Raw genomic sequence first — 22628 nt, 5'->3', positions numbered from 1 at the left:
GAGGAGGAGGAGGAGGAGGAGAAGGAGGAGGAGGAGGAGAAGGGAGGAAGGGCGGCGGCCGAGGCCGAGCCAGCCTCAGCAGCAGGTAAGGACAGGGCAGGGCATGGCCGCTGCTGAGCACTGAGGGGTTATGCAAGCGCCCTGCCCTCGGGGGGGCTCGCAGGGGACCCCCCATCTCCACAGGGGTCCTGCCCCCGAAATGGCGGCGGGGCTCGGGGCTGGGGGGGTGTCGCCTGGAAGCGCCCCCGACCCCCTCCTGTGGGCTGCTGGGCACGGGGGAGCGGCCCCTCGGGGGTCTCCTTGCCTCAGGGCTCTGTTGCCGACCTTAAAAAAGGGGTTGCGGTGTGTGGGGTTGGGATCCTCAGGGGATGGGGCGAGGGGAGGCGGTGCAGGAGGAGCCCCGCGTCGTGTCCCCCCCTTGGGAGCCGCTGAGGGGGGTTTGGGGGTGAGATTTGGGGTGTGTGCGCTGCTTGGTCACCCTCTGGGGGGTGAAAACTTTGGTCATGGAAAGGCAGAGCTGCTGCTGGGACCCTGCTTTGCCGGGATCCTTTATTCCGTGTCACGGGCAGGTGGAGGTGTGGGCTGTGGGGAGCTAAAACCATCACACAACATGCTGGCACCTCACATAAAATCATCGCAAAACCTGCTGGCACCTCACATAAAACCATCACAGAACCTGCAGGTTGTCAGTTTTGGGAGCCGGTGACTCTTGTTCACAGGAGCTGTGCAGAGGAGTCCTGTTCGTCAGCTTCTAGGAGGGAGTTTGGGGCTGTGCGAGCCGGTTTCTGCCCTCTTCCAAACCTTACAGCCCGTAGGCACGCTCGGGGGCTTTGCTCATCAGTTGTTTGCGCTGAAGATCTCTGTCACTGCACTGTGACCTTAACTTTTAGTTACGTGTCACTCACCTGCACCAGCAGAAATCCATTTCAAGGCACTGAGATTGTATCCCGAGCTGTACCAAAGCATTTTTTAGATATTTAGAATGATTTTACAGCCTGAATGGCTTTCCTCTGGCTGTTCTGGAGAGCACTGCCTGTCAGAATTGCACGTTTCCCCGTGCTGGCTGCTTATGAGCTGAAGCGAGCGGCGGCTCCCATCCCGTGGGCAGCGCCCTGTGGAAGCAATCGCCCAGCCTTTGTCACGCAGTGGCTGTCCTCACGGGGTCTGCCCTCTCCTATTGACTCTCTCCTGAGAGTTGAACACGGTGAACAGCTCCGGTCGCGTGCAGTTCTGGTACGTGTGGTTTCTTCCTTTTTCCTCGCAGCAGGGCAGGCTGGTTTGGGTAAGGAGTGGGGCATGTCGGTGGGGTTTGTGGTAGGAGCTGGAGAGCTGTCGAAGTGACCTCTGCGTGAGGTGCCAGGTCTGGCTGAAGGCCAGTGAGGCTGTAATGCCGTGTGCCCTTTTCAAAGCTGGCTCACTTTTAATAGAGTAGCTCGAGGGGCGAGTAAAGGTGATCGGAAAGCTTGTTCTTTGGCGTTTGCGTGGATTTTGCCCTTTGAATACATTAACAGTGCCGTGGAAACTCTTGTGTCTGATTAATCCTAGCCTAAGTCCCTGACCTTAAATCACAAAATCTCTCCTGATGTTGGCTCCCCAGGTGTCACCTTCCCATTTTGGTACGGGGCTGGGGTCTTGACTTAGTAGGGCTCTTGTTCCCCCACGGCAGGGGATATGGGTTGCTTGGCAAGCCGGCACCCACTGAGCTCCTTTGCTACATGTATGCAGATGCCCTGGCGTGGGAGGCACACCGGAGCCTTTTGAGCCACGTGCAGGTCTTGAACAGCTTGAGCTGGCCAGCCCTGCTTTAGATGAATAAAAGTGAATCGCCCCTTTGGATGCTAAAAGCCTCCAAAAATAGTTACAAAGGCTCAGCTAAATTTAATACGGCTCTAATGTCAATGGAAAGGATTAGAACATTTGGGATTTGTAACAGTTAGCATAAAAAAAATAAAAAAATCCTCTTCCTCATAACTCTGCCCCTTCTGTAACAGCAGTAGTGGAGATGGGCACTATTTTTGTGTGGTGCCACCCAAAAGGGAGCTAAAATGTGCCAGTAATTTGTGATGCTGTGAGGGGAGCAATCAGTGCCCAGGTGGGGGATGCAGGGGAGAATCTTTGGGGAAGGGTGCCTGCAGTCTGTTGCTTTGTGACCAGCAGTTCACTAGTGCTGTCTCACAAGGTCCCATTCTGCTCTCTAATTAAGTAAAATATCTCCATTTAAGTCCACGGGAGCGTTCTATAGTGACGAACTGGCAGCATGTAAAAATAATGCTAACCTCCAGCATTCGTTTGGCAGAATGGAATGGAATTTCAGTAGGCTATTGCCATCTGAACTTCCCATTACACTTGTGTCTTCTGTGTGGGTCCGGCTGACTTCAACAGGCATTGCATCCATAAGCTAACGCTAAGGAAACTGGTAACTCCTCTTCACTAACTCATTTGAATGCTTCAAGTAAGAAATTTTCTTTGTTTCATGAAAATCTTACTTGAGCAGCTTTCAGTTTATTTTTCTCCCATCTGTTAAAATTCCAGTAAAACTTGCTGATTTTTAGTGGGAGCAGAGGCAGAATCCTTGCACTTTCCCTGGACCCTTCTTAAAAGCAAACAAAACACAACTGCAAGTCTATTGTTTTGTTATGTTTTTTTTTTTTCTTCCAAATTGATTGCTTTTTTTCCAAATTTTCTCGATTCCTGTAGATTACTGTTTGCAGTCAGAACTCAATAATAGCTTTAGTTTATAGTGATTGTATTTAAAGCTTCTATTTGTAACATTTTGTTTGCTTTATGCTATTTTTAGTCTTGTTGTTTGTCATGGCAAGCAGTGTTTAATAATAATAATAAAAGTAAAGTTTCCTAGCAATTTGAAGAGATATGTGCCTGTTTCTTGGTGTCCCCAAGGGATTCTTTAAAAAAAAAAAAAAAAAAACACCTCTTAGGACAGGGAAATGGTCACTGAGGAAATTCATTTCCATAAATAAAGTGGATAAATCTATACATGTGTGGTCACATTTAAGCAACTGATCCTTTGAAACACGTTGGGATGTGGTAAAAGCTTCATGGGCTTGATGTTTTGAGCTACTGTAAATGACAAGCTCTTGCACCCCTCGATCAGAGGAGGAGAAGTGGGGAATAACTTCTGCCAGCATGAAATGAAGCAGCCTGCAGGTGAATTGCACAGAAGTATCAAGGAGATGGCAAATAGGGTCTGGAAGGAGAGTGGCTCACGCAATTTCCAAAGGGTTAACAGAACTGCAATTACTGGGATACTCCTATCCGTGCGGAGTATTTTCTGGTTTGAAGCTGTAGGGTCAAAACCAAACACAAAAGTGAGAAACAGGACAGAGGAACACGAATGGCATGCAGGTGAGCTTCATTTGAAGGGGATGCATTGAAGTGCTAAGCTATAAGCATTTCCTAAAGGCTGCGTGAACTTGGGTTCATTTTGTTTGTGTCCTGGTGTGTGGATTCTGTTGTGGCATTTACTTGTGTGGTCCCAGGTTGAGGTGTTGTTGACCAAATTTCTCGTCGCTGTAGGTGCTGGACGATGCCTTAGCATTGCTGGATTGTTTATATGGCACTGCCATTTCTTTAAAATGCAGTGTGACAACTTCTGGCCCCTTAAGCATTTGAAAAAAAAATCTTGAATTGGAGAGGGAGAAGCAAAACTCCTTACTTTTATAAAGTAAAATGAGTGGTGTTTACCCCTTGATGACTTGGATGACTTTCCAGGTTTTTATGAAAATCTAAAAGGGACCACAAGGGAAAATTTGGCTTACTTTGTCGAAGCCATGGAAAGGAGCTTTAATATAACTGGAAACGTCATCCGGTGATTGTACTATTGTTGCATATAGGATGACTCTTAATTGCATTTGTTTTATGTAGAGCAATCCAGTTCATGGAGTAAACATGAATTAGAATTAATTATTTTGGGGAATTTGAAATCTAAATTCTTTTGTTCTAAATTGGAATAATTGGAAAGAGTGTTTTCGGCAGGACTTCTGAAGTGGCTGAGCAAACTCAGGGAAAAAAAAAAGCCTCGAAATAACACAGTAACAGCAAAATACTTGAGTTTTAAGGTTTTTGATAGACAGTGAAGGCTGTGTAGTTATGACTTGTATTATATATGTCTAAATTTATAAATAATGCCGAAAAGGTGAGAATTCCCACCATGACTAGCTGAGAATAACTTATGATATGGTGACCTATTATAAAGTTAAGGCAAAGCTGTGAAAACTCAGATCACAACTTCGTGAATGCTTGGAGTAGATTTGCTGCTGCAAAATACAACCCTAACCTCTGCTGTGACCTGCCAATTCCCAAACTTTGGTGGCCTCTTCTATTTCTGTCACTTTTTTTTTTAATTTTATTTTTTTCTCTCAGTTAACTTCCCAGTGGGTTTATTGGAGTTATAAAACCAAACTTTTTTCCTTAGGCGAAGTCAGTAAACTTTGTGTTTACTGTGCATGGTTGTGCCACGAAGCGGAGCAGGAGATGCTTTCACCAGCACAAAAGGTGGCGGGGAGCTGTCTCTGCACAGAGAGCAGCTGGTGTTGGGAGCAGGCAGCCTGAGGTGATGGATTGTGTTGCAGCTTTTGGCAGAAGTGCTAGTTTATCCAGTTGGAAACTGAATTTACAGCCCAAGGGTTTGAAGTGTGCCAGCAAATGCTGTTGATTGAAGCATGTTTGTCCTCCCTCATTATCATTGGGCTCAGGCTCATTGGCAGTTTATTTCTTTTGGGGAGCATTAGCGAGATTTCTCTATAATCGTGGTGCTACGCATGATCCTGTGCAGTACCCTCCCTATTTTTCACAAACTTTGCTGTACGAAGCTAGTCCATGTACATGCTCTTAATTGTGCAGGACAGCAAATCTGTCTCGAGAACGGACTGAAAAAAGGAGTGAGCTTTCCTTTTGCTTACAGAGCTTCAGCAAAGCAAAGCTGCTGTCACACAGCGTGTTGGAAGAGTATTTGTTAGCTTGTAATCTCAGACCAACCGTGAAGCTGTATGTTGGAGAACTGCCTGCTGTGCTGTGTACTTGTTTTCTTGTTACCAGCTCAGATGGAAAGGAACCTGAATGCTGCTGTAACTCCAACTTCACTGCTGTAACTCCAAATTCTCCTCTGTTTAGCAGCTTGCTAAACAAGTTGTAGCTTTGCTGAGTTCCTAACTTTATAATATGGCTCTCCCAGGAAAAAAAAGGTGTTCAGTGAAGAAGCCTGGAGACTCCTCTGACTTATTGCTATGTATTGAAATCCCTTACTTGTCTGCAAGCCCTAAGAGATTTGTCATGCATTGGGGATTAGGAACAGGATGCATGCAATTTGTTGGCAGCCATAAAGTCATCCTTAACGTGGCTGTCACACCTTGCAGTGAAACTGAAGATTATTCTTTAGCCTAAAAGTTAGAACTGAAGAACTAACTAGAACAGCATGCCTAGGGAAAACAAATCAAGGTGCTGTGTTGTGTCTGTTGCTGTACAAAGTCCCGTTGAGCCACCAGGTTCCTGTTTTGTCACATCCTAGGAGATTCCTGTGGACCTGAAACCTCACTCCTCCCGGTTGTTTCATCTCTTCCTCATTGCTAGAAGGCCTGTTGGGTGTTAATTCGTACGGGGAGTTTCTACAGCCCCCAAGTATCAGCTCCTATCCTCTTTATCCTTCTGAGTCTGTTGTGTAAGGTTGCTGTTGAAGCATCCCTCTGCTGAGTGGGCTCTTCCAGCTTAATGCTTGTGTCCGGGGGAAAAGGGGCTTGCCCAGTGTGACTGTAAGATAACCCAGTGGCTTCGCTGACTGCAAGTAATTTGCCTGTTGGGAATTAAAGACCTTATGCTCATTATACTCATTAGGAGGTCTGCTTTCCACGTAAGTTGTATTTTGCAACATACGGAGCTTGAGACTCATTTTTGTAAACCTAAAAGCAGTGAATGCAATCTTAGTCCGAGCTAGATGTGATGGCAAACAGGTGTAGAGGTGACTGTGTTTGGAGTAGATGGCCTGTTAACATTTCTTGCTAGAGTTGGGAAGCGTTCTCAACTTAAGTTTCTTCCCAAATAGTGGCTGCTGTGAGGGTTTCCTGAGAGCACTTCCCTGGGTGTGCTCCCACTGTCAGGCTGTGCTAGTGTCGGGCTGAGCTGGCAAAAATACCGGTGAGGATTTGAGAGCTGAAAACCTGTCCTCAGGGTAACACAGGACCAGAGGGAATTAACCTGAGGCTTTCCTAGTGCCCCAGCTTCCTTACAGCGCCGCATCCTTCTCTTGTTTTAAACCCCTCCCTCGTAAACTGCATGCACAGAATCAGGTCTAGGAAACTATTCTGTCTAAAGAAGCCCCACGGCTTGATTTTTTGGGACAGCAGTTGTGCAAACTGTAGTTGACCCAATACTTACAACTATTACTAGAGAGCAGCAAGCATGCAGTAGCACAAGGGCAGATCTGGAGCAGGTGAGCGTGCTGTGTTTATGTAACTCTAACCTCTTATGTTACGGGGTGAGAACAAAGCCACTGATTGTGTGTTGTTACTGCAAGAAACATCAGTAGGAGGGAGTTAATTATTCCTCTGCTTTGCTTCCACTCGGCTTATGGGAGCTCTAGGGAGGTTATGGCTTGGAGCTGGTTTAGTACACCTGTACTAGAGGCTGGGTCAGTCACTGTAAATACCTGAATTTACACTAATGAACATGCTGATGATTAATTGGACATTTTCATGCTTCCCTTGGCTGGTATGAAGTTTATTCCTGTACCAACAGTAGGGATGCTGTTTGATCTATGTGCCTGTTACTTCTCTACCCTTCAGTGTCTCTCAGAATGATTTTTCTACTCCGATTGATGTGGGGGTAAAGCCTCCAAAGATAGCAGGATTTTCCTAAAAAGCAATGAGAATTATCACTTGGGTGCACTCCTTGCTTACTTTGTTGTTTGCTTCCTAATGTCATTAGCAATTTTTCTGTTTGCATTTTAATGGGGATGGAAAAACAGGGTACGTTCTGTCCTTGAACTGCACCCAAAAATGAGCTTTTTTCTCCGTAATGTGTCTTAGTTGTGCTGGTTTTCTTGATGCTTTTGTGTTAATGCTGCTTTTCAACAGGGTAATCTTTTATTCCTTTAAGCTGGAGCTTGGTGTCATTTTCAAAATGTGTTCTTCTCATCCAGTGCATTACACTTTTTCTCCAAGCTGCCTGCAAGCTCAACAGCGCCAGCCTGCCTTCCCAGGAACAAATGGGACTTTCTTAAACCCAAATCCAACACAGTGTTTCCTTACAGGGACTTCAGTCACGCCTCCTTTCTGGATGTGCTCAGCAGCTTGTGCTGATACTGTTAGGCCTTTCCCATGCCAGTAAGCGAGACAACAGCAAAATCCCTCTCTAAGCCTTGGTGAAAGTGGAATATACTTGCTACAACTTAAGCCCCAAACTTAGAAGCTCTATATTTGCGTACCTACTATTTTAGAGTGCAACATAACCGTGTCTCTCTTCTCCATGCTCCTAGGGATGAGGGGAGACTCCTACTTCTTTGGCATGAGAGGCCTCGGCCACTACGGCTGCATCCCGGAGGATGGAGGTCACTTCCTGCTCTACTCTATCAACGGCGACAACGACTTAAAGAGGTGTTTTACAGAAGAAGATTTCCATGAAATACTTGACTTCAACGATCTCCCGAATTCTCTCTTTGCTTGTAATGTTCACCAGTCTGTGTTTGAAAGCGAGGACAGTAAGGTACCGTGCCAGTTTCCGTACTTTGAGTAGAAGAGAAACATAGGACTTGTGTGATGTTTGTGTTCAGTGCAGTATCAAGGGAGCAGAAATGAGTTGATTTGTCACATGCAAAGAAACTGGATCGCATATGAGTTGTTTTTTTTCAGGTGGGCAACACTGCTGTACTGTGATCTTTGTTGATTTCAAGAGCCTAAAAGCCTTTTTGCCAACTACAGTGAACAAAACTGTTTTTCTCCTGTTCAGGTTTGCAGAAAACTTAGATGTGGGTGCATGTCTCCATAGCAACTGTAGTCGCAGTCATGGTGGAGGTGGCAAAGTTAAACACATGAAAGCAGGTTCCTCTTGCTTGCTCGTCTCATACCGCTGCAACAGGAGGCTGCCTTACCTGTATTTTCTCAAAGGTTTTAAGTTTTATCTTGCCTGGAAGACCTAAGATGAGTGCTAGTGGAACAAAGAAAAGAGGACCTGCATGAGAATATTTTCCAACTCTGCAATTAGTTTAAAAGAGAATGGCTGAAATGATACATTGTTGATTAAAATAAAAAAAATAAGAAATAGAAATAACGATAAGAAAGTAAGAATAAAAAATAGCACAACAAAAAAAAACCACTACATTCTGCAGGATGCCTTTAGGTCTTGTTTGTAAGCCTGGAATTCTTCCTGATGGAGATGTCAGGAATATCAAACTGATAGTTTGGGGGCATTATTGTCTGATGAAGTTAGTCAAGGCTAATAATTAGGGGCACACCTGAAGCTAATTAACTTTTTTTTGTCCAGAATACTTAATTTGGACACAAGCAGGTGGCAGCGAGGGTGAGTTTCAGCTGGAACTGGCTGATAAAACTACGGATTTGCTGGGATGGATGCAAAGCCAGGAAGGATGAGAGACCTTTGTGATAGCAGGGAAATTACCACATGAAAGGAAAACAGAACAGGACTTGCAGGGAGGCAGGCTTTCTGTTAGAGATGCTGGAAGTGCTATTTGTTGGACTAGGCAAGTACCATTGTTTGCAGTGTTTTGGTTTCTTTTTTTAGACGCTTTTGTATTCCATAGTGATGTCTTGGGTATGTTTTGAGTAATACAGATGAAAAGGGAGTAAAAGTTGAGGTACAATCATTTTGTGTAGTGCTGTGATACTCATATATTTAAAAAAAAAAAAAAAAAAAAAAAGTACTGTGCTCTAAACAAACAAAAAAAAAACAGCACTTGGAACTGTCTTGGAAAACAGCACATCATTTTATTCTGTTGCAGTCCTCTTGCTCATAAGCACCATACATTTACATTGTGCTATTTTGTGGACATTTTCCACACTACTAAAGTTCATTATACACATCTTAGAGGCTTGGGAATGCCTTCCTAGGTATTTCTGACTTTAAAAGGCTCTAAAAGTACACTTTCAAAGGAAGACAACAAAAGCCTGCCTAGAACTAGAGAATCTCTCTTTCCCCTGCAGAGATTCTATCCCCACGCGCTTCTGAGCTTTCCCTCTTTTTGAGGGCTGTGTTCTGGCAGTGGCTTAGTTAGAAAATGGGATGGGAGATTATGTAAGTACGTGGGATGGCAATCCCCGTGGACTTGCAGGACTTAAGGATTTGTCTTAAGAACAGCAGCTGGGTTGTGGAGGTGTCCCTTGTTCCATGTCCATAAACTGTCCGTCGGTGACGTGGATCGAAGAGCTCTGTTTGCAGGTAAGTAGTTACTGTGCTAAGTCTATATTTAGATGGGATTACCTCCAGGTTTCTCATTAAATACAAGGACCTGGGGAGCTGATTATGCCTTTTATTATTCCTGTAGAACACATACTTGCGTTCCCAGTTGATTTGTACTCATAATTCTTTCTATTATTAACTGTTGCTACAGGGTAAGGGCACACGTGATTTCAATGGGAAATATTGTCAAGTTAAGACGTTAAACATTTGAAAACCTCAAACAATCACAATTAATAAATACTGCTAACGATTACATTGTCAATTATGTATTGATCCAATGAATACACAGCAGTACAATATACTTTTACTGCTGTAGTTTGCTCTTTTAAAAGAACATACTATGGTAATTATTAAATCTGCAGGAGATCTATTTTTTTTTTATTCACTTTGCAGAAAGTAAAGTTTTTGCAGGAGCTTTGACTTTATATACTTGGAGAAAAATGGAGGTTTGATTGGTTCAGCAGTTGCAAGTTAGCTTGCAGAGAAACCTGTCAGTATGAGCGGTTATTTTGATTTGGTCTTTAAGCTTTGTTTATGCAGCAAGTTTGAAGATACAAGCTTCTGAGTAGCAATATTAATGTAAAGGATTCACACTGACAGCTTTAACACTATGTTACCTGAAGTGTTACAGAAGCTGAGCTGTCAAATTGAAGCTTTTAACAGGTACATAACCAAGCAAGACTCTTGCTAAAATGTTTCAAAGCGAGTGCCTTAAATATTTTTGTGTTAATTTGAAGGCGTTTAACTACTATGTATGACATCCAGAGTAAATCCCAGTTTGTGCTTCAGACAGCCTTGAGGGAACTTGGCTGCACGTACACCTGTGCTATGGATAAGACGATTTGCTTCCTCTGCCCTTAGCGTGTCCTGTGTGAGGTGCACCCTTCCAGCAATGCCTCACGGTCCTACGGTGCTTGGTAGGAAGCCTCTGCCCTGCCCATGCACGGGGATGCTGGCAGCTGAAGGCACCTTCTTCCTCTGACCATGAGGAGTTGTCCCAGCAGTGTCAGGCCAGGCTTGAGTGTTCTCCTGGTTGGCACCCTCAGGTCTCTTCATGGACACAGGGACTCTTTTAAACATGTGTTCGTGGCCAAAAAAAAATCTCCACTAGGGTCAGGGGGGTGCCTCAGACAGCTGTATTGGTGATATGGGTGTCTGAGGGTTTACACGGAGTGGTATAGCAGCCTCAGTGCACTAACAGCTCCCTATGACTGAAGAAAGGCTTTTATTTTTTTTATTTATCCACATAAACAACCTGCTGCTTCTTAAAGAAAGTCAAATTGTATGTTCTTCACAATGTGATTAGAAAATTCTGTGCTTTTCAGGTAGATTTTAAGGCAAACCAAAGGTTTGGAGAATTAAATTAACAGGGTTTTTGCAGAGCTGGGATCAAATGTGTCTGTGTCCCCATCGTTGTCTTGTATTCTTTACTTGTTTTGGCATATAACCAGTTAATGGAAGGGGTGGGATTTTGTTTATTTTGGAGCTCACAGCACTGCCCTACTTGGGTCACAGAAGTCTTATTTTTAAAGAAATTAAAAATAAAATTACTCGTAAGTCCTGGGATTTGTCACATGTCTCTAGGGGGGAAAAACTGGTGGGACTCCTTCTGTTAGCAAGGTATGGCGAGATTGAGACTGTTATTTTTGGCTGACAGAGGGACTGCTGGGTGGGGGGGTGCTGCTCCTTTTATCTTTCCAGATAAAGCAGTCCTGAAAAGCCAAAGGGCAGGGCTCTGCTCCTGAGGGTGGAAACGCGTTCATTTAACAGTTAATTGCTACATGCAGCCCTCCGGCTTTCCAGATAATAACAAAAGCACAGCGAAAGTGTTAAATGTACATCACCCTGCTGTAAAACCGTCCTTCTGTAACTTCGGTACTGTGGCTGTAACCTCCTCCGGGCTGAAAGCGGTAAGCACGCTGTCAAAGTGAGGCATCTGCAGCTCTGTAAGATGCTCTAATGCCTTGGGAGATGCTTACTCAAAAATGTCACTATCAGAATATGCTTACACGAGGGAAAGGCGCATTCCCTCGGGTTGTTTAGAGGCTGCAAGCTCTTCTTTTCTCGCTGTTCTGATTCAAGGTGGAAGCAGCACCTTACTAAAGCCAAGAGTAATTCAGATAAAGAATGATTAATCAGTTTCCAAGCAACTTAGTTATGGTGGAGCTGCCTAGGAAATGAGAGCCGAAGTCCATCAAATTCTTTGTCTTGCCAGTTTAATTAAAATCAATAGGAGACATCATTACTATTATTATTATTTTTCCACATTTAAAAACAAAACAAACAAAAAAAAACCACAAAACAACATGGCCAAATGTGCCCAGTTCTGGGCTCCCCACTGTGAGAGAGACATGGACTTACCATGGGGAGCCCAGCAACTGGCAGCTAAGATGGTAAAGGGATGGGAGCACCTCTCCCACACGGAGATGCTGAGAGCTGGGACTCTGCATGAGCAGAGGAGGCTCCGGGGGAGCTCCCCCATGGCCATCAGTACCCGCAGGGAGGTGTGGAGAGGCCGGAGCCAGGCTCTGCTCAGCGGTGCCCAGGGCCAGGCCCAGAGGCCCCGGGCCCAGCCTGGAGCCCCGGCGGCTCCCCCTGCCCCTCAGGCAGCGCTGCTGGGCCCAGGGGTGCTGGAGCCTTGGCACAGGGTGCCCCAAGAGGGGCCGGGGGCTGCTCCTGGGAGAGCTCCCTGAGCCCAGGGCCGTGGGGCTGGGCACCCTGCTAGGGCAGGGGGGGACAGGGGCACCCAGGGGTGCTCCCAGCCTCAGCTGTGCTGTGAAGCTGTGCGTTGAAGCGATGAGCTCTCGTGCCTTTATTCTCTTGATGGGATGGGTCGGTGTGGCAATGCACAGCTGGGAGAGTGAAGGTGATACAAATGAATTTCCTGAACTGTGAGCTTAATGGAGAGGGGGGAAAAGGAGTAGAAAAGTCAAACTTAGTCAATGAAAACAGTAGTCCTGCTTTAGTGGAATTATAAAAGCAGCTAGTGTTTTCATGAGGGATTCTTTCCTGTTACAACCTTACTGACATCTATTGGATGACTTCCTGATTTTCCTACAGCAGCCTGCATTAGACTCCCTTTGATTTTACTTTAGCTTATTGAGCTCAGGCCTTGAGGAGGATTCCAGGTTATCTGAAGTGAGTGCTGGAAAATGTGTCAGAGGACAATGCTTTACGAGATCTCTGGCCTTACTCGGGGAGCTTTGTTCCTCTGTTCTTGCATTCAGCTTTCTCAACCAAGCCGATCTTCGTGCTGCTACGGCTGTTTACAGTGCAGTAAAAGGCGTTGGACAGCTCAGTGGCCTGCTGTGTTGTCTTTAACTTTTATGTGTTACTCCTGGAACAGAAACTTCCTCCCGATGCTTGCTGACTCTTCTCACACACAGTGAAACGGCTCTGCCTGCTCAGTGCTCCTTCTAAACAAAGTGGAGCCGGCGTGTCTGCTGCCATGCGTGAGATGTTTCTTTGGTTCCCTCTTCCTGCAGGCTAATTCGGGATGATGCTGTCGGAGGCAGGCTTTGTTTCTGCAGGGGGAGACCTGCTCCTCTGGCCTTCGCTTTTAAAATCTAGCTTGTGAAGTCAGAACCTCTTTGGCCATGTTACATCACTGAAGCCTCTAGGTGTTGAGTCATCATTATATTTGGAGGGTGGCACGCTTCTTTTTATTCTCAGATTAGTGTTCAAGCCTGGCCCCAGTGGAAAGTCACCCTAGCAAGATGAAGTCACCGCTCCAAGGCTGGAATGGAATGCAGCCTTTGTCCTGCCTTCCTGGTACACTTACTGTTGCTTTGTTTTACTTTCAGTTTTCCTACCTTTTAAGGTGGCTGTCTGCTGATACGATAGTGTTATCAGAAGCTGCCACTTGATGCAGGCTGGGGCTTGTGCTGTGGAATCTCGACTTCATTTTGTCCTGCTTTAGACAGGGGATAAGTGCTACTCCCTATCATTCTGTAAAACAAACAAACAAACAAAAAACCTTTAATATACACTGTACATGCACTCAGTAATAATAAAAATAAACAGCCTGCACTGAAAGGCTGCAGAAGCAGTGTCCTTCCTGACTCACAGCTGCCCTCTAGGAATCGTGTCTTCCTCTCTTCTCTAGCAGGTGGTTTGCAGACATCTAAGAGCAATTTTTTCTTCTTCTGGTGTGATCACAGAAGCTGTGATCGGTGGGTCCCTCTTGGAGCCACGTTGAATCTGACATGGGGCAGCTGCTGGGCTCTGCTCACAGAGACCACCCCTGCAGCCCACCACTACCAGGCCCTTGCCACCCAAACCCAGTGCATTGAAAATACCTTGGAGTACCTGTGGGGTGCTGCTCTTGCTCTGGGAAGTGTGCAGAATGAAACAACTCATTTCCAGTCGCATTTGTCACTTACAGTGTATAATTCACCTAATTCATCTCAAATCCTTCCTCTGTGATCCATAGCTGTGCATTACGGTATTTCAGCTAACAAGATCAATGAGCTTTTTTGTTCTGCAGCTGAGGTCCCACCTAATTTATGTGCTGGAGTAACAGTCTTCAATCATTCAGCCCCGTGATAAAAGTGCTTTCTTCAGTGTGACTGAATCAGTGTTTGTCGTTCGTAAATCTTCCTCGGTTAACTTTTTGGGGTGCAGCTGCTGGACCTTTTAGTCAGTTAGTGACTGTTGGAAGGGGATCCTGGTGTAACAGCTCCTGGGTGCACCTCTTGTTTCTGTGCTTTACTCTCAGCTCAGTAGCGAGTGCTGTCGGGGAGCTCAGCTGATGTGAGGGTGGACGTTCTCTGCCCTATGAACCATCTGAACAGGACTGCTGCTAAGATCCCAAAGCTGTCCTGTACCCCCTAGGACCACAGAACCACAGCAAGAGCAAGGAGCTGAGGTTTTACCAGAGAAAGGGCAACAGGGAAGTTGGCATTTGGGGATCTAAGACGTGTTCATTCTAATTCGGGGGAAAAAAATGAATTAATTGCTCTGATCAGTGTGCCTTGCTTATTCAGTATTTTCACGTTTATTTATAAGGATGTTATTTAAAGCTGCTCTTATTGCTGTTCATAAGACAACTTGCTGAAGGTACTAAAGGAGCTCTTACATATTTATACACGTATATAGGGTCTGACACCAGCCTTTGAAGGGATCTGCAGAATTCCTAATAGAACTATAAGGAGTCATTAGCCTGGTCTGGTTTGGGCATTCCTTCCTCTTCCCTCTCAGGTGGGTCTGCCTCATAAAGGCTTCAGCACTTCTGTTTTTCTGGAGCACTGCATCAGCTTCCTGATTTGGTAGCCCTCAAAGAAGCACGAAAGGCACACTGAGATTGCCTGGGTACAGCAGCGTGGTCAGGCTGAATCTGGGCATGTGCTCTGTTCTTCTCATGGCAGCAGAAGGTATATTTGGCCAAAACTATCCTGTTGACATCCAGGAATTAGCAAGCTCCAAATATTCCCCAATTCAATGAATGTTTAATTCCTACTCCCAGAAATGTTCTATTAAAAATAAACGAATAAAATACAAGCCGTGAGTATTTCTGGACCCAAAATGCCTGTAACGTGGATGCTGTCGAGCAATTCAGCTCGTGCTTGGGGTTATTTTCCCATCTGTGCTCAGGGTGCCTGGGAGCAGAAATGCCCTTGCTTCAATGGGAGAACGTGCCTGGCACCAGCCCAAGTGGGCCGAAGGTAGGACCCTATTTGCTGCTGTTGAAATCTGGAGCAGTGTTTCAAAGCATCTAGCTATACTGGTTGTTTGTAAATCACAAAAATAAACTGATTAATGTTCTTTCCAGAGCACGTAATATGGCGGCTGCTGTCTGCTTTTTAAATTTGGAAACGTACTTTTCTCCTTAAAAGCAGCTATGGAAAAATTCTTCTAGTATCAGCTTTTTGTGGTCATGCTCTACCCTGCAGCCTAGAGGGTTATCTCAAGAAACCAGGGGGGTGGGTGGGAAATCTTTCATGGGAAAGGATCATTCAGAGGACTTTTTAATAATAATAATAATAATAAAAGTTCTGAATATTTTAGAGGATAATGAGACATGTTCAGGTAGCCGTTGGTAAATTCATGCTAAGGGTTAGGAGGACCTGCTGTTGTGTCATGAGAAAACATGGGCTGTGAGAGCCACGGGGAGTTGCAAGGTCTCATCCATAAGGCAGTAAAGAATTATTTCCATTTTAACTACCCCTTTCACTCACACGATGGACAATGTAGGATAAACCATGGGTAGGTCTGATCCAGACATCCCTAAACACCAAACAAATGTAGATTAAGATTCCACTCTGCAGTTGTCTGTCTCCTCTAATAGGTTGAACTAAATTCCTGCACTCAGATACCTTTTGATCGCTGAGGAAGCCGAGGTCTGGCCTGGAGCAGCGAGGCCAGTGTGCCTTCCTCTTAACCTGCTGCCAGCACTGGCCAGGACGGGAGTTCAACCAAGGACGTCGGCTGACAGAGAAGGTTTTCGTGTAGGTTTTATATGCTTTCTGATTATCCCATGCAAAAACATCTGAGATGTTGTGTGTACATGGAATGCGGTCTCTTTTCCCCAGGATTATAGCAGGATGCGTTGCTTCCTGGGATCAAGAGCAAGAAAACTTAGGAGCGATCTCTCCATGTGATTTTTATGTTATTTCATATTTGCCAAGTTTGAGAGGGTTTGATATATTATATAACTGGTGCTATTCTTGACCAGTTTTACTCTTATTTTTTTTTATTTCTGAGGTGCAGCATGTTTCTTGTAAAGCCAGGAAGCTGGATGCCAAGCTGCACTTGGTGCGGTAAAACAGCAATAACTTCCACAGGAACATCCTTGCATCTAACTGAAACTTGTGTTGGCACAATGCATGGTAAAGAACCAAGTCAACTTTTCTGGTATCTACTGATACAAGCAAGAGCTGCGTCTTTCAAGGAAAAAGCTGCCTTGCTGTAGTTTATAGTAAACTCCCTGGTTTGTCCCACTAAGCAGATCTTAACCACTGACGCCTGATAATAATAACAAAAAACCAATTTTGCCCCTCTCTCTCTAGCAAACTGTCATTTTAAAGTCAACAAAAACCTGTTTATCTAGCTGATAGTAATCAAAAAGTGCAGTAAAGCCACCCTAATGTGGTTAGGGCAGCAGCTGTTCCTTATTTTAATGCCATCAGAGGGTCTAATCCATCCACAAGTTCGGATATCAGTTTTCTGGCCCAAGGAAAAGGCTTTTAAATGAAGGTCAGCCTTTATTACCAATGCATGAAGACATTGCATTCAAAGAAGCTATATTCTGGCTTAATCACATTCAAAATAGTAAATTTACAATTCTAATTACTGGTTACTTAAGGGAATTTCTCAAATGTTTCATACAAAATAAATGTTAAGAACACCGCACCAGAGGTTGTTTAATAAATCAAATAATGCTTAACAGGGGTTGAAAAAAAAACCATGCCTGAAAGGCAATGTAGTCTTGAAAAATTAGAGAGATCCTAGAAGGTGAATTCGGGTAATGCAAGGTGCAGAAGAGAGCCAGCAGCTTTCAGACTGCAGCGTTGCTTGAGACAAATTTCAAAGACAAATTTCACAACAGATCAGAGCAGAGAGGTGAGAGATCAAATTCCGAGTTGAATCAAGGTGAAAGGAATGCTCAATTACTTCTGTGCATTTCAAAATGTGTCTCCTGTGCCAGATCACTTCATGTTTCTTTCAGGTTGCTGGAAGTTAGAGCGTTCGCTGCCTTAGTGCGGGGATTTCTCTGTGGCTCTTCTCAGATCAGATCCTCAGGCAGTGTCAACTGTAACAGATCCGCTGATAAGCTGCACCGTCCTGTCAGCTGAGGATTTTGTTCCACTTCTCAGTTTCCTGTGCCGTATGAGTGCATGAATGATGCTAAAAGTGAAGCATCTTGCACTTTTTTTATTGTCTTGCTTTAAGGTGATCACTTTTAACGACGGTGGTTCATTTGCTATAATTTGATTGCGTTTTATAGACACTTTACCCTGCCTGGATTACGTGACTTCTATAGTGGGCTTTGAAACTTAATAAAGAAGCAGAGGCGTTGCAGATGTGGTAGCTGCAACGTGTACGTCTCTGAGGGATGAGAGAAACCTTTTCCATGCAGTAGAGACTAATGAGCTGGAAGTTTAGATGACAGTAGGATGGGAAAAAGAAATTACGATATCCCTGGCAATAGAGTAATGAAGGCATCTATTACATAGCAGGGTGGATTCGACTCGGGGTATGTGTTGTTTCTTAATTGACTTTGCAATTAGCCTAAAAAGCATAGAGATTGTCAGACCGCTTCATGCGATCATTTAGAAATTTTGCATTTAATGTTCTTGTATGTAGTGTTATGGAGAAATACGATAGTTTCTCCTGCCTTTTGAGTGGCTTTTGAGGGAAGAACAAAACCAATAAACCTCAGAAGATGCTGAGGAAGTGAAGTGCGAGCCCCTTTCTGAACAGGAGTTGGCCCTGTTTCTAAGGCATTTAATTTGGGACCAGAGTTGTGTGTGCCATGGTGTCAGGCAATACGTGCCCTTTCTGTCTTCATTCACGACTCTTCAAAACACTGATGGTGTGACCCTGTAGTATCCCTGACTGAACTGCAGTTGGTTTGCTCAGAGGCTCAGCTACCTGTTCCTTTCACGTCGACTTTGGTGGTATTTCACGTGGTTTAAATAGTGTTACATCATGCCATAGGGCTATCTGCATCAGCCTCCTGCCTGTTTGGAAACGAATGTGATTTTTGTTTGGTTTTCCAACTCATGGGACTTCATACACAAACTGAGAGCCTTGCCAGAGCGCAGGCACTTGTCCTGAGGCTAGCTCCCGTGCCATTTCGGATGCACTTAATGTACTCCAGCAAGTTGTGCTTTCTTTTGGCACTGGCTATTTTCACTTTCTTGCCTTTACAAAGCTTTCAGGTGCATTCTCCTAAGAACCTGTGCTTAACAAGCAAAGAGAAAATTTGGATCACAGTGACACATGCTCATGTAAGTAACTTCCAGACCCGTTCTGGGGGCCCATTCATACCCACTAGTGATCCAGTTGCTCCAAATAAACGTGAGTGGCTGCTTCTCACCATCTGACTTAAAGGCTTTGGTCATGGACAGTTCCAAATTCCTTTAATGTCTGCTGCTGATGACAGAAACAGCGGAAATACATCACGGAGCAGTGTTCTGCTGTCCTTATTCTTGTCTCCTATAAATCCCCATATCTCTTACAAATCTTCCTTGTTACTACAGCCAGTTCACTTCAGGTATTGCTTAAACGTAGTGCCTGCTCTACCTGCTGTGTGTGCTGTGGTGTAGCTGCTTCTGATACAAGGACTCTCATTGCTCCTGCTCGTCTTGCAGTTAGAGGGAGAAACACGTACCATGGATAATTACATGAGTGTTTCTGAGGAAGGTAAATCTCTCTTTCTTTTGCTTATTTCAGTTTCAAACAATTTAAATAAAAAGTTTAGAGCTTCTTATAAGTCTTTCCCAAAGAAATGGTTGTATCAATTACTGATGGTCTTAATCTATCACTCTTGCAGTTTTATAACTGAGTGTTTTTCTGACCCCTTGCTGTTTTATAACTTAAATCTAACTGATGTGCTGAGTCCTGTGTATGTGTTCAAGCTGAGAAGTTTTTGTGGAGGTAACTGCCCCTGAAGCACCTTTCAGATGATCTGTTTAAAATCTTATTGCACTGCAGTCTGACTGTTCCATACAGAATGATCTGATTGACACACAGTGGCAATGAAAGCAACCGTTTAAAATAGCTTGTGCAAACTGTTTGTCTGCCTTGGATGTATCTAATTCAGGTCTGAGAATCAAATCCTTATCTGGTACTTGTGGGAAACTTCAGCCGGAGATTCCTTACCAGTACCTTTACTGAATGTAGTACAAAATGAGATTTTCCTGCGAAACTTCCATTCCCAGAATATTCCTGTATGTTCCTGCCCATTCCTCCCCCCTAGCAGACTCTTGTACAGATCTGCACGTGGAATGAGAAGCATTCCTCCATGAAGAACAGAGCACAGCTACTTTCTGGCAGTGTATCTGACAGGGAGCGCAGGCTGAACGCAGACATCAGCAGTCACCGGAACCTCAGAATTCCTCATAAGCTGAACATCATGTGAGGAGAGTGACTGTTGTGGGATTTCCTGCTGCTTATATGTACTGCAAATAAGTGGTATGCAGTTTCTGGCTAGGCTGATCTCCTTGAAGTATTTAGTAGCTACTTTGCTTTTCTTTCTACTCCATTAACAGTTAGTGCCCTCCCTCTTTACTTTGATTTTGAAGGACCTTCAGCTATCCTTTATCTACTTTGTTGTAGCATATAGACTGCTGTTACCCCCAGGCCTGTAAAACATGGGTTGCTTTGGTATCCCATGACACTGATTTTTGTTTAGGAAAAAACAGATTCTGGTTAATACCTTTTCTTTTGAACTTTGTGGTGCACCTGAATGTCATTTATGCTGTTCTTTTCTTTTTGCGGTCATATCTTAGGCATGTGGAATAAGGCTAGGGGAGAAGATTTGAAAGTAGGATTTTCACACAGGCCCATTGTGCCTAAAAAACAAGAAACACCAAAATAATGGAATTCAGGATGAATATTATGAATGTGAAAGGCATTGTTCCACTTCTTCCTTCTGATCTCTACTTGCAGCAATTCACCTTGATAGCACAGGTAATCTACATAGTTATAAATTAAGATTATTCATGTGGTATAAAGGAAAATCCTGACTGGGGCAATAAAAACAAAGCAAAACAAAAAATCTGCTGTCTGTGAATGCTTAGTGCTATGAGAGCTGAAGGACATCAGCAGATGTGTGCTCTGCTCTGACGGAGTGCCAGGGGTGCCATCTGCTGTCTCCTGCTTGTACCGCATGGCTCTTCAAAGCTCTGCAAAGGAGGGAAGGTAAAAATAAAGGTACCACAGGCTAGTTTAAGGCATAGAGGATTAAATACCTTGCTACTTGAGTATCAAATACAAAATATGTTTTAATCCTTGCTGGTTTTGCGCAATACAAATGGCAGTGTTCACCCTAAATACATTTCAGCCTTTGAAAATTACTTTACAGGGTAATTTTTTATTATCATCAGGGTTCTTTTGCAGTGTGTTCCTCCTGGTTAATGGAGATTCAAATTTTGCAGTGCATTGCAGTTCGTTATCTGAGCTTAGCTTCTAGCTGTGCACCTTTTTTATCTTGCTTATCAACTTTTTCGCATATTTCTGAACTGTTTCCTTACTCCACTTGCTAGATTTCATCTGTAATTTCCTGTGTATAGCTAGGAAGTGAAACAGTGAAATTATTTATTGTGCTTGCTTGTAAACCTGGTAAAACAGATTCTATTTTTCAAGGGAAAAATAGCAGCAGTGCTACAAGGTAAGGCTGTGTAAATAGCTGGCTGTATCTGATTTAGTAATAAAATGGAGAGAAGGGGCAAACTTGACAAGTGCAATTTAACTAGACACTAGAGTAGTTTATGGCATATTCATTAGATCAGTTCTAAAGGGGAAAATCTGTTCTGTCTTCCTTGTCATAGTTTTCTTTAAAGTCTAAATTGATGTATTACTTTGGGTCGCTCAAGTGAATGTCAGTAAGTCTCTACCAAGAAGAAATTTGATCCTAATAAGCACAAAAGTGCAATATCTAATGCTGTAGTCCTAGGCTGTGTTGCTGCTGTAAATCAAATAACGTTCTGGCACAGCTTCCAGCGCTGTAATGTGAGATAATCTTTTCAACTGAATTGTTAAAATTGTCTGTGACGTGCTTTTGGCTGGGGACAAATAGTACTGTCCCTTACAACTTCCAGGGATGGCTTGGGAGTCTGAAGAGGCCCAGGGATCACTCTCCATAGCTGTTTCAGAAGGTAAGAGTAAGCTTTCTTTGAAATAATTCATATGTCAGTTAATAGGGTAGGGTTCAGTTACTGAGACCAGCCTCACTTTGTGCTTATTGGTCCAGGAGCTGTGTTGGAGGTCAGGATGGGGCCTTCGTTCCCGGCCTGAGCAATGATGTGGGTTCTTTTATGTCTCAAGTCCTGTCCTCAGACCTACGTTGTAGTCTTGGACTTCTGTTGCAGCCTTTCCTGTTCTCTCTGTGGACCCATCTCCTGCTGCTCCTGACTCCCTGGGTAGCTCCAGGCCTTTTCCCATTGCTTGTTAGGGCTGGATGCTGTGCCCAGCACATCCTGCAGGATTGGGCCCCGGTCCCTGAGGGCACTGCCCGTGCTGCGGTCACCCTCTGCTTCCAGCTCATCCTCCTCCAGGGGCAACTCTGCTCTTGTTCTCCCTGACGGTCGGGAGGAATTTGGAATGAGCCTTGGCACTGCTTAATTTGCTTCTTGTGGAAGTAGCTCTGGTGTCCTGATACCAGCTTAAGCCTGCTGGATTAGTTGAGATTTCTCATGTGATATCTTGGGATCACGTGCTTGAACATATGGCTGGGGTTTAGCTGGTTACTCGTGGAAGTACTGCATGTGAAATAGGGGCAATCATTCTAGAAATGCCTAACAGAGGAGAACGAACGCCTTTTAAAGGGTTGTGCAAGATCAAAGCCTGGGTGCACCTGCCTCACGAGCCCCTAAAGTGAAAGAGGTTTGTTCCAGAGACTCTTGGAAGAGCTGAATACAGACTGCAAAGGCAGGTCCTGGTGTGAGGGGTACAACCTGAATCTTGATGGCCATCAGTGCCAGAGATGATGTGGTAAAGGTGATTTATTAGTGGCTGCACCCACATGCAGCAAGTGGGCAGCAACGCATTGGACTTGAAGCACAGGTAATTAAAAATGGGTGTTGGGATAATATTTGAGATAATATTTTTAATTGTCCCATATCTTATATGGGACAATATTTTGGGATAATAATTGGGATAATATTTGGGATAATAGAATATTTGAAAACCTTGGAATGACGCTATCAGGACCTCTGTATTTCCTACCATCTTTCTCTACATCTACCAAAACATTTATACATCAGAGTTTTCTCCTTCCTTAAAGGACAAAAGCAAAACTTCTGGAAGCCTTTAACCCCAAAATGGTGTCCATTAATATCTCATCCTAGCATTCCTCTAAGGACTAGGGATAGATGCTTGCATGCTTGGTCAGAAAGGTTAGAGAAAACATCTCACAGAATCACAGAATCACAGAATTTTCTAGGTTGGAAGAGACCTCAAGGTCATCGAGTCCAACCTAACGCTAACAGCCCTCCACTAAACCATATCCCTAAGCTCTACATCTAAGCGTCTTTTGAAGA

The 22628-nt window shown here is 44.3% G+C and overlaps 1 protein-coding gene across 1 annotated transcript in view; it reads left to right on the top strand.

Annotated features, from left to right (window-relative positions):
• The first annotated feature begins 9 nt into the window (after positions 1-9).
• RCAN2 (regulator of calcineurin 2) overlaps positions 10-22628 on the top strand; it is an 80911-nt gene continuing 58292 nt past the window's right edge. The window contains exons 1-2 of the mRNA XM_082758050.1: positions 10-85; positions 7487-7713. Coding sequence (XP_082614176.1) covers positions 7489-7713 — 225 coding nt within the window. The 5' untranslated portion in view covers positions 10-85; positions 7487-7488. The remainder of the gene's footprint in view (positions 86-7486; positions 7714-22628) is intronic.

Source organism: Aythya marila (assembly GCF_965140915.1).
Source record: "Aythya marila genome assembly, chromosome: 3".
NCBI classification, from domain to species: Eukaryota; Metazoa; Chordata; class Aves; order Anseriformes; family Anatidae; genus Aythya; species Aythya marila.
Note: the sequence above shows the minus strand (reverse complement) of the source record. Positions and strands in the feature narration are given on the sequence as shown.